The 12,825-nt window shown below is 40.6% G+C and overlaps 1 protein-coding gene across 1 annotated transcript in view; it reads right to left on the bottom strand.

Moving 5' to 3' along the window:
• Positions 1–323: 323 nt before the first annotated feature.
• LOC121279119 (interferon-induced, double-stranded RNA-activated protein kinase-like) overlaps positions 324–12,825 on the bottom strand; it is a 33,028-nt gene continuing 20,526 nt past the window's right edge. Inside the window, exons 9-11 of the mRNA XM_041190068.1 lie at positions 9,998–10,105; positions 7,727–7,789; positions 324–1,934 (exon numbers count right to left, since the gene is read on the bottom strand). Coding sequence (XP_041046002.1) covers positions 1,827–1,934; positions 7,727–7,789; positions 9,998–10,105 — 279 coding nt within the window. The 3' untranslated portion in view covers positions 324–1,826. The remainder of the gene's footprint in view (positions 1,935–7,726; positions 7,790–9,997; positions 10,106–12,825) is intronic.

Genomic DNA, 12,825 nt, shown 5'->3' with positions numbered 1-12,825 from the left:
CTAACAGCACTGAGATTGTACCTACACCACATGGACTGCAGTAGTTCAAGAAGGTGCCTAGTTTCATGCTTCACCATCTGGCTTGGGATCCAGTTATCACAGTTCCCCAAATAGACTGAAGATTGCACTGAAAGTGTTCTTTTACGGACAGGAAGAGGATTAATTTAAGCAACCCCGATTTTCCTTTCATCACCCGTCTGCAAACAGAAAGGTGTTTTTGATTTTTGATCTCCCCCTGCATAACTGGTGGTGTATGTTTCCCCACCCTTTGGTTTGGAGTGATCCAATCCTCGAGTAATAACCCCACAGCAAACTCGCGAAAAAATGGTAAAATAAGTGGGTTGGTTTATTTAACACACACACGTGGGAAGGGAATTCATGACATTGGCCCCCTTTTGCACTCATACAATAAAAGAGGAATAAGGGAAAGAAAGGGGTACCGGGGAAATCAAATGTCCAATGGTGCATTCTTCAGAGGTTACCAGGCCAAAACTGTTGCAGGCTGACCCGTCTTCCCAGAAACGATGACCTCCCCAGTGGAAAAAGGCACGTAGAGATGAATGAGTATTTTAGGCTCAGATACAGGAGTTCTGATTTTCCAGTGGTACACAGTGTAGATAAGGGCCAGGCAATGTACCTGGACAGAGCTCTTTCTGCTGCTACCTGTTAGCTGGTAAAATGGCAGACTGCCTGGGCTCAGTTCCACAGGACAATATTACAAGTTCCAGCAGCTTGGGAAAAGTCATGTGACATACCTCTCACTTCTTCTTCTGGGTGTTGGACAAAGGATGTATTTTTCCAGGTCTAGAATCTTGAGAGGTTTAATAGAGGAGTCAGGGTCCTTTTTGTCCTTCTAGACATACTGTCTCCATTGGCCACAGCTGTGCCTTAGAAACATAAAAGGTGTTGGTGCAGTTCTTTGGAATTAGATTTTCTGCAGTCACAAGGGGCATTAGTGCCTTTTTATAGATGACGAGGTCCCTGCTGGTTTCTGAAGGTTAGAAATTCCTCTGGTATGAGTCATGGCTAGTCAGGCATGTGAGGGCAAAGCCTTTCTCCATTTTTAAAGTAAAGTAATTATTTTATAAAATAGCTAGGTTGACATAGATATGTATTTTCCTTCCTGTCTTCTGGACGGGACAATTCACCATCACAGAACCCAACGTGTCATGTAGCTGTTAAATGATCAGGTACTTAGAAAAGTAATCAGTAACAATGAGGTACTCACTGCCATTAATGTGGAATAGATCAATGGCAGCCTTCACCTATGGAAGTACAGGACTCTCATGAGGAACAAAAGTTTTCTGACATTGACTTGGCTGATGAGCTTGACATGTCTAAACAACAGTTGCAACATTGTCGTTGATGCCTGGCCAATAGACCATCTCCGCAGCCAAGCAGGTTGTATGGTCAATATCCATATTTGATTGGTGGAGCTGTTGGAGTATGTTAGCTTGTAGCGATGCAGTAACTAGGACTTGCCTGCTCTTAAAAATTACAGTGCGTGATGCACATTAAAAACATAACCACGTCTCTTGAAGGTGTAGCACAGCAGATGGTAAAGATTGTGAGTTTGGAAGTTATTGACAAAGGAACCTTGGAAACTGAACTAATGAAAGAAAATCTCTTCAGGTAATCATAGAGTTCTATGATATTTGAGAAATGTGGGTAAAGTAGAAGCAAGTAAGTTCCTTGACATAGACTGTGAATATGGAAGTACTAGATGCTTCTTAAATTTATACATCATTTCTTTTACAAGTGTAAGATGTTTTCTGGCTTGAAGCTAAACAGCAAGAGTTCTACCTTTAGCAAGAAGCAATCCAAGTTCACTCAGGAAATACAGTTGTTGACAGATTTCGAATTAAATTCAGAACTTCAAGAGCATCAGGCCTTTTGGTTGGGTCAACATTCAGCATGATGTTTAACTGTTTGGTCTGCAAAATATCAAAACAAGCATATACAGGTTAAATTATAGCATGTCAATATGTGAAGCAGCACAATATTTGAAAACCAATGCTCCCACTCAGTGGATAATTAAGAGCAGATCCTGGGCAATTTTGTTACCTTGGAGTGCTGAAGCTAATTCTGGTATCTTTTCTGGCAACTTAACTGGTATCACATAACTCAGCATTGTAAATAGTGGGCTGAATAAAGCACAGGATAATATGGGTGTATTATATGCTTAATGTCTAAGTTACAACTGGTACATTAATATGCCAAGTGCACAATCCTAACTGACTGTGCTGCATATCCTGCTGAAATGTAAAGTATACTAACTTATGAATGTTTGCTGGACCTTGTTGCACTGTGAAATGTGACAGCCTTGTGAAGAAGGCCTATGATAGTGATAGGTCATTTTTGAGTCATCAAGCTGTAACCAGTAGGGTAATGCAAGAATCAGTTCTTGGGCCTCAGCTGTTTACAATATATGTTAATCAATTGGATGCGTTTTTCAGTCCATTGTGAGTTTTACTTGGAGCTGGTGTACTTGGTCACCGCCTTTGTCCCTTCTGACATGGCGTGCTTGGCCAGTTCCCTGGGCAGCAGCAGGCGCACAGCGGTCTGGATCTCCCAGGAGCTGATGGTGCTGTGCTTGTTGTAATGGGCCAGGCGGGAAGCTTCACCCGCAATGCGCTCGAAAATATCGTTCACGAACGAGTTCATGATGTTCATGGCCTTAGAGGAGATGCCAGTGTTGGGGTGAACCCGTTTTATTACTTTGTAGATGTAGATAGAGTAACTCTCCTTCCTCGACCTTCGCCGCTTCTTGCTACCCTTTGCTGACGGTTTCTTTAAAGCTTTCTTGGCTCCCTTCTTGGGAGCTGGCTTCTTCTCATCAACCATCTTCAGTTTCAGACAGAAATGAGGGGACTCATTGTAATATTTGCTAATGACACAAAGTTGGTTAACAATACAAAGCTAGCTGTAAGGAGGGTGCAACGAGGCAGGAATATGGTAGATGGAATTTAACATGAGGAATTGTGGAATTCTTGGAAGGAAAAACAGAATATCTTTTGAATGGTGAGAGACTAGGAGATGTTTGTATTGAGGGTGGCCTGTGTGTCCTTGTACAGAAAATTACAGAAAGTCAACATGCAGGTGAGAGTGGTAATGCCACTAGGCCCAGAGGGACACGGGTTCAAATTCCATCACAGCAGCTGGTGGAATTTAAATTCACTTAATGAAACATCTGGAATTGAAAGCTAGTCTCAGTAATGGTGATCATGAAACTATCATTGATTATCGTATAAACCCATCTGGTTCAATACTGTCCTTTAGGGATGGAAATCTACCACCTTACCTGGTTTGGCCTGCACGTGACTCCAAACACATAGCAATGTGATTGACTCTTAACTGGCCTCTGAAATGGCATAACAAGCCAATTAGTTCATGGGCAATGAGGGGTGGGCAACAAATGCTAGCTTGCCAGTGATGCCCACATCACATGAAAGAATAAAGGGAAAAAAATGCAGGCACTTTAAGCAATTAGGAGAGCAAATGGTATGTTGACCTATATTACAAAGGGATTGGAGTATAACAGTAAAGAGGAATTATCCCAGTTAGATGGGGCTTTGGTGAGACCATACCTGGGGCACAGTATTGGTTTCCTTACCGAGCGAAATATATACTCACCTTGATGGGAGTTATTCTTGAAATGATGGAATTGTCCTATGAGGAGGGGTTGGGTAGATTACACCTATATTCACTCGAACTTAAAAAATGAAAGATACTTTCATTGAAATATATTGAATTCTTAAGGGGCTCGACAGGGTACTTGCTTGGAGGATGTTTTCCCTGGCTGCGGAGTCTAGAACCAGAGGGTCTTGTAGAGAAGTTTATGTTTAATAATTAGTTGCAATTAGTTTATAGTTTCATTTTGTGTATATTAATCAATTAATATTCTGCTTAATTGTAATCAATGTAGGTCATTAGGATCATGTGACTGGCACTTGTTTATTGTTGCATCTTCACTTGACAAATGAGAAACACCATATGAAAGCTTCTATCAAGCCTCCTCTCAGCCTTCTCCTCTCCAAGGAAAACAGCCCCAACTTCTCCAGTCTTCCCTCATAACTGAAGTGTCTCATCCGTGGAACCAATCTCGTAAACCGCTTCTACACTCGCTCCAATGCATTCATATCCTTCCTATAGTGTGGTGCCCAGAACTGTACACAATGCTCCAGCTGACGTCTAACGAGTGTCCTATATAAGTTCATCATAACCTCCCTGCTCTTGTACTCTATACCCCTATTAATGAAGCCTAGAATACTATATGCTTTAGAAACAGCTCTCTCTACATGTTCTGCCACCTTTAAAGACTTATGTACATATACACCCAGGTCTCTCTGCTCCTGCATACCCTTTAGAATAGTATCCTTTACTTTATACTGTCTCCCCATGTTCTTTGTATCAAAGTGTATCACCTCACACTTCTCCGCATTGAACTCCATTTGCTGCCTATCTGCCCACTCCACCAATATGTCAAAGTCCTTTTAAAGTTTTACACCGTCCTCCTCACAGTTTACAACTCTCCCAAGTTTGGTGTCGTCCGCAAACTTTGAAATTGTCGCCTGTATACCAAAAGCTAGATCACTTATATATATCAGGAAGAACAGGGGTCCCAATACCGGCCCCTGGGGCACTCCACTACAAACCTCCTTCCAGTCCGAAAAATACCCATTAACCATTACTCTCATATTCCTATCCCTCAGCCAATTATGTATCCATGTTGCTACTGTCCCTTTTATTCCATGACTTCTAACTTTCCTCACAAGTCTGTTGTGTGACACTGTATCGAACGCTTTTGGAAGTCCATATACATCACATCGATGGCCTTGCCCTCAATAATCATCTCTGTTACCTCTTCAAAAACTCCAGCAAATTAGATAGACATGATTTTTCTTTAACAAATTCATGCTGACTCTTCTGAATCAATCCAATCTTTTCCATGTGACTATTAATTCTATCTCAAGTAATTGTTTCTAGAAGTTTCCCCATCACCAAAGTTAAACTGACTGGTCTGTAATCACAGGGCCAATCTTTACAACCTTTTTTGAGCAAGGGCATAATGTTTGCAATTCTCCAGTCCTCTGGCACATCCCCTAAATCCAGATGTTATGACACGGCAATTTGGTGAAGACTGAGTTATTTAAAATCCCAGAAGGAAATTTTAAATAATTGTCATAACCTATATTTTCAATTGGTATGTTTTGAGTTGCAGCTCTAAATTCCTGAATAAGACCACCAGTTCTCGAGAGGTTTTTATATCATGCTAAATGAAACATTTATTAATTTACAACAAATTAAACACATACACATGGCTACAAATTACTACTATCATAAGTTTTAACAAATTCCCAAATTAATCTCCACGAAGGCATCAATAACCAATAGACTCAGCCAGACACCAGGCAAAGCATTTTCAACTTACGAATTCAGAATGAGGTTCCTTTGCAGATAGTTGTAGGGCTTACATGCTTAGATCTTACAAGCCTCTGACCTGCACACACAAACTCCTTCTGTTATACGTAGGCTTCCCCTTGATTGCCCTTTGAACTCCACCACCTCTTTTAAGAATAAAACCCCTTTCACAGCACCAATTTTATTAGTAATATAAACATTGCTTGGTGTCTCCCAGCTAGGTGCAAGATTTCACCCCCAGTCTTGAATACTCTATTCAACAAAATGCTAATGTCCCCTCTACCTACTATTTACATCAAAGCACCCAGACTAGCTGGTTTTAATCCAATTACCACACACACAGACTAAACCTCTATTTTAAAAAAATTCCAATCTCATTATAAACATTAATATCGCTTCCTGACACCAGGGAACATTGAAAGATTATTGCCAGTGCCTCTGCAATTTCCACTCTCACTCCCTTCAGTGTTCCTGGATGAATCTCATAGGGTCCTGGTGCCTTATCAACTTTAAGTACCGACAGCTTATCCCAATATCTCCTCCTTATCAATTTTAAACCCTTCTAGTGACTGAGTTTCCTCCTCTGTCACCATGGCCTAGGCAGCATCTACCTCATCGGTAAAGACAGATGCAAAGTATTCATTTAACACCTCAGCCATGCCTCTTGCCTCTATGTGTAAATCCGTTTTTTAGTCCCTAATTGGCCCTACTTCTTTTACTACCTTTTTACTATTGATTTGTTTATAGAATACTTTGGGATTTCCTTTTATGTTAGCTGCCAGTCTTTTATCATAATCCCTCTTTGCTTCTCATATTTGCTTACTCCACAGCAATTAAACATATCAGTGCTACTTGATACCTATGACTCCGAGGGAAGTTAGAAAGGCCTATTGTGTAAAGGAAACAGCCGTGAAGTGTTAAACATTCAGCCTTCTGTCCTAAATTAGTGCAGTTTTTAACTTGTAATGCTTTAAAAGAAAAGCAATAATTTTCTGTTAAATTATATAACAGCCCTACGTATCCTTTGCTTAGATTAAGTTCTGCAATCAGTTTTTATAGATATGTAGTCATTTTGACTGTTACTCAATCAAATATGGCATGCGGTATTTTGTAAGTGTATCTTCCTACCTCAGCTTTAACACACTGATTGTCTTTATGGATTCATTTTACATCCACTTTGTATAACTTATGTGTGAAACAATTTTGCAATTTCTGTGTTAGTTGATGCTGTACGCCACTTCTACTCTTTTACTATTTTTAATTAACTTGTACCAAATACCAGCAGTCACTTTAGAACTCCACACCAGCAAGCAGTTCTGTCAACCAAAACACATTGATAAGTACAGTTAAAATTTCGAGTCCGAATGACCCTTCAACAGAACTGTTTTGTTGAAGGGTCATTCGGACTCAAAACATTAACTGTGCTCCTCTCCGTAGATGCTGCCAGACCTGCTGAGTTTTTCCAGGTATTTTTGTTTTTGTTTTGGATTTCCAGCATCTGCAGTTTTTTGCTTTTAACACATTGATAAGTGCCTGTCTTAATGAAAGTTTAAGGATATGCAATATTGGTACCTATATATCAATTAGGCGCTTGGGATGGTGAGCCAGGATACCACTGAACTTGCACGTGTGCTGTGTGTCTGAGAAAGAGTTCAAAAGCACCAGAGAGAGAGAGAAATTTTTGGATGCTAAGGGGATTGAGGGATATGGGATAGTGTGGTATGTTGTCGTTGAGGTATAAGATCAGCCATCTGATTGAATCTTATTGAATGGTGGTGTAGGTTTGAAGGGCCGGATGGCCTTCTCCTGTATCTATTATGTTCTTGGTTGTGGAAGAATGGTAAGACAGATACTTGCGCAGAGTAATGTTGCATTGCTTGTTTGTAAAATACTGCTTAAATACTGAAATGCATTAAAACGCGCTTGTGTTTAAAAGAAAAAAATGTACCAATTTTGGTGTCACCTCCAAATCCATTACAGCATAGAAGAGGGAGGCAGTTTTGACTATTATTATCCCTCCAGGTGGTGTATTTACCCAAAAATATATTAGGATGTATTAGTTGCTACTTCTGACTTCATCTGTGCCAGCTAAAGAAGGGACTCCTATTCATGAATTGGCCTCCACAGCCACAACAGAGGGTGTTCAATACAGAAGTGACATACACCCTGGATGCAGTCTGAAAGCAAATACAATCATTTCAAAGCCATAAACCATTCTAAGATTATAACCATTAGTATCAATAATAATCACATGAAAGGCTGATCTCAATTCAGCAATTTCAGAATTACATTTCGATAATCTTACCTCTTTGGGAAACTTCCTTGTAAATTCTATGGGAAAATCACAAACTTTCACTTCAGCCCATATCTGTTGAAAAGAAAGTATTTATTTTTGGCATGATATGAGTTAAACATTTGTCATGATTCTCAAGGGAAACAAATCCACTATTTCTCGGTGACATAATTTTAATCTTGATATCTTGTGTTCAAAACACTAAGAAACAGTCCAGTGCCCCAGAATAGCACCCACACTCAATCTGTGCCAATTGTTAACTGACAGAGAATCCAAACTGTTATGGACAGGGGAGAGATGTTAGGGATGGTTCCTCTTTTCCACCTCTCGACTGACAGAAGAGAGCATGTTTTAAAAAGAAAAGTGTTTTAACTCTGCTGAGTACTGTAACTGTCAGACAAATGGCAGGTTTTCTTGTGAGTTTTAAAGAAGGATAAATGCTTAATATTCAATACCTGAATATATAAGGAATCGCACCCACTTGCAGACTCGTACAGATACACATACACTCAAGGAAAGATTATGATCATAAATGGTGACATGCACACGGGACTTAAGAGTTTGAGAGGTCTTTGTCACACTTGCTTTTCCCCAGGATGAAGTCTTGAAATGGTGCACGTCTGTAATCCATTTTTAGTCCACTGAACAAAAATGTCTAGAGGTTTTACGAAGGCAGTTTCATTGTTGTTCATTGTTCGCAGTGGCACGGTAAACCTTGTGGCGGGGGGCGGGCAGGAAGTTGCCATTACCTCATAGGGTCGATGGTCTGGGCACCATATTTAAATGGCACCCAGACAGCCTGGACTAGCCCTTCCACCTTTGCCTGGCCACCAATCCACCTTTCCCCACTAACATTTCCTCCCTTCCTTGGTCTTACAACTTGCACTGCCGTCACCTGGTCTCAAGCAAAGGCTGGCATTTACAGACACTCCCCAAAGAGGAAAGTACAGCGGTAACTCACAGTTAATCATGGAAGAAGTCTATCTTGCAAGGTGCACACTACTTATATGCAGTCCTGAAAGTGAATGTTCTAATTTCTCGCTAGCAGGGAACTTAATTTGGAGGCAGAGCTTAATTCTGGAAAAGTGGCCTTTTAAGGAGCATGCTTGATATGCTAATGCATGCAAAAGGGCTTCCCAACATTGTTCATCGGGAAGCTTAATCCACCTTTAAGCCACCTTTAAAGGCCTGAGAACAGTATTCCTACAATTCATCTGACATCGGGAAACTGATTAATGACCTCACGCCAAATTAAGTTCCCCAGCCTACCAAGCTGGCGGGGCTGGAAAATTCTGCTCCTAGTATCTGTCATGTGACCAGAGCACCTTTTTCCAATGTCCTTACAAATGGTTTCTGATGGCTAGGCCATTGCCAAACAATTGGGTCTGATTATCACCCATTCACATACCATCATGATAAATTTTTTTTCACACCAATTCTCTGGGTTTCAGTTCTGAAGTCAAAAAGTCTGCAAATGGTATTGTGTAAACAGTTCCTTTAATCACTTGGTGAAGGGCAGCCATTCACCACAGGAAGCGCCTTTTGAATTTTAGTGACTTTGCAATGATATGTCCAGAAAGATTGTTTACTTTTTAACAACTTTGTCAAGATTTGTCCAGGTATGAAGATTAACTCAGGGGGTCTTGTTGATCCTTACATCTTGGCTGGAAGGAAAAGGTCACCTGACCTCTAAATATCACTTTGTTTTAAAGTGTCAATTTCAAGTTTATACTTCATAAGTCCATATTACGTGAATGTGACAAGACCCAATCTGCACTGTACTCACCCGGCTCTGCAGCCAGACCCAATCTGTACTAGTTCTCACCCATCACATCACCGCTCCAGCTTAATGCTAAGCCCAAATGCAATCTATACCAATCCTCATTCAGACTTGACCTGTACCAAACCATACTTAATACTGAGCCAAAACCCAAACAGCATCAATCATCACTTGACACCAAACTCAGGAATACCAGTCCTCACCAGCACAGAATTCTTACTCAGCTTGTACCTGTTCTCACCTGGCATCACACCTAGACCCAATCTGTACTGGCGTATCTAGTAGCTACTGCTAGAAACTGTGTACATGTTAGCTGCATATAAATGCATCAGATTGGTGATATTGTGATATTCAAATAGTCCGCCAACACCCACCATCTAGTATAAAGAATGGACACTTGAGTGAGATTGTTAAAGACCCATGACTTAGCATCCTGAGGGAAAAAGGGAGTAGCAGAAAACTTTTTCTCTCTTATTCAACCCATATTATTGATTAAATCTTACCTTCTGCTTCTCATGATTCGTTCCAAATTTCAAGATAGATGATGTAAGTTCAAATAATATAAGACCCAAGGAATAGATATCCACTTTGTGGTTGTATTCTTCAGACATCTACAATCAAAATTTTTCAAAATTTCCATTTTAAAACCACAGCACAACAAATGAAAAGAAGATCCAGTGCAGAGAATACTCCTCCAATATCCCATTGATTCCATTCCTTAACGTTTCATCATTTGAATGCACAAGAAAAACAACTATCAATGTCAGTAATGTGTGGAGCAGGTATTAACTACTGACATGTTTCTGACATGATAAAGAACAGCATCAACATGTTTAACAGTCTCCAAACTAAGTGACAAAGAAAACTAAACTTGTATAGTTGCTACTTGCCCAATACAGAGTGCACACTCTCTTTTGTAGGGACGCAACCTACTTACCTAAGTCCAAATAAAGGATGTAGTTGTGATGTCACTAGACTTGTAATCCATATGCCCAGGTATGGTAATTATGATTTTATCTAATGCGTAATATGCATTTAAGAAGAATGCTATTAAGAAAGATCACATGGTTTAAGTACCCAATAGGAAAGTAGAGTGGGCTATCTCTGTAGTAAGTAGTGTAGAGATAGTGTTTGAAGTGAAAGCACATGTTTAGTTGTTTCTGAGTACTTTTGTAAATAAACTAAAAGTTTCCACTTAAGAAGTGTCTGTTGATCAACTATCAATAGTACCAACTCAGCCACCACTCACAACACCAGGCTAATGTTCTGGGGACATGGGTTCAAATCCCACCGTGGCAGCTGGTAGAATTTAAATTCAGTGAATAAAATCTGAATTGAAAGCTAGTCTCAGTAATAATAACCATGAAACTATCATTGGTTCATTAATGACCTTTAGGGAAAGAAATCTGCCATCCTTACCTGGTCACATCCCATGAAAGAACAAAAACTTGAATTTATATAGCGCCTTTGACATAGTGAACATCTCTATGTGGTGATGCTTTATTTAGCTGAGCCAAGAGCTAGGAACCTTCAAGTGCACTCAAAGTAAACCAGCTAAATTCTATAGCTAACAGTTCAGGGCACTGATAAGCTCACTGCTCCTTGTCCAAATAGAACTACTCTGTACATAGAAGTTGTGTCATCTGGAACCACATGGGAAGAATCTCAGCCACCTGAGACATGTTGGCTCTCCATATTGCATTAACAAATCAGATTGCCTAGTCCAGTGGTTCACAAAGTGTGATCCAGGACCACTAATGGTCCATAAATGTCCTTCAGGTAGTCTACAGGTTCATCCAAACTGGAAATGACTGACACACAATACCTCAGCCAAGTCCATATGAGAAATCTTATCCCCATCACTTGCATGACATCACACAACCAGAATGGCTCTCACGTACATGAGCATGAGCAACACTAATATAGTTTTATAAGCAAGATTTCAGCATCCAGTTTATAACTACAAGATTGGATTTTCAACACTAGTGTGGCAGCAAACAAAGAAAATTTGGCTGAAAGCGGAGTCTGACATGAGCTTGGAGCCAAACATTACCTCAATGAGACAGTGTGCGAGACTTTGGAGATAAAGCAGGGCCTAAAGGAATGAGACAGAGCATCAGAGACTTCAGAGACATAGCGGGGCAAAAAGATGTGAGAGAGAGCAAAAGAGGCTTCAGAGACACAGCAGGGCATAAAGGAGCGAGAGAGAGAGCATCAGAGACTTTGGAGACACAGTGGGGCATAAAGGTGTGAAAGAGAGCATCAGAGACTTTGGAGACACAGCGGGGCTTAAAGTAGCCAATCTGTGCCTTTGGAGCCTACGTTCAGAAAGAGAAATCGGAGTGTGACATCACAGGGAAGCAGACAGGTGATTGGCTGATGAGTTTTTCTTATTTATCTTACCTATACTAGGGGATAAACAGGTGAGTCTTTTCTTTCTTTTTTAAAGTAAATTTCATTACTACTAGTAAGGTGTATTAAGTATGAATAGGGGTTATCAGTATTAATAAGGTTTATTAGTATTGGAGAGGTATATGAGTATTGGAGAGGTTTATTAATAGTAGCAAGCTTTATTAGTATTGGTAAAGATTTATTAGCAGTAGCAAGGTTATTAGCTAACAGATGAAAGAACGGCAGAGCGGCTCCAACCTCTAAAGTACACAGCAAATTTCCAGCAATTTTTGTTTTTCTTTCAGATTTCTAGCATCCGCAGTATTTTTCTTTTATCTAAAGTGCACATCCTGTGCTGTGTGGGAACTCTTGGAGATTCCTGTGTCCTAGAATAACCATTTGTGCAGGAACTGTCATCAGTTGCAACAGCTTGAGCTCCAGGTTTCGGAACTTGAGCAGCAGCTGGTATCACTATGGTGCATCCGTGAGGTTGAGAGCTTCGTGTATAGCACATTTATAGATGTTCTAACCCCGCAACTTAAAAGTATGCAGGGAGAGATGGAATGGGTGACCACCAGACAATCAAATAGAAACAGGCAGGTAGTGCAGGAGTACCCTGACTATCCTGTAGTCAGTCCTGAATACTGATGAGAGTGATGGCTCATCTGAGGAGTGCAGCCCCTGAGGAGTCCATAGCACCAGCGATGGCTCAGCTGTGCAGGGAGGTACAAGGAAGACTGGAAGAGCAATAGTGATGGGTAATTTCATAGTAAGGGGAATAGATAGGCCGCAGAGATGAAGCTAGGATGGTGTGTTGCCTCCCTGATGCCAGGGTCAAGGATGTCACTGATCGGCTGCAGAGCACCCTGAGGAGGGAGGGTAAACAGCCAGCAGTCATGGTCCACATTGGTACGAATGACATAGGCAGAAAGAGGGATGT

Source organism: Carcharodon carcharias, chromosome 6 (genome assembly GCF_017639515.1).
Source record: "Carcharodon carcharias isolate sCarCar2 chromosome 6, sCarCar2.pri, whole genome shotgun sequence".
NCBI lineage: Eukaryota > Metazoa > Chordata > Chondrichthyes > Lamniformes > Lamnidae > Carcharodon > Carcharodon carcharias.
This window is presented reverse-complemented; position numbering and strand designations above follow the sequence as displayed.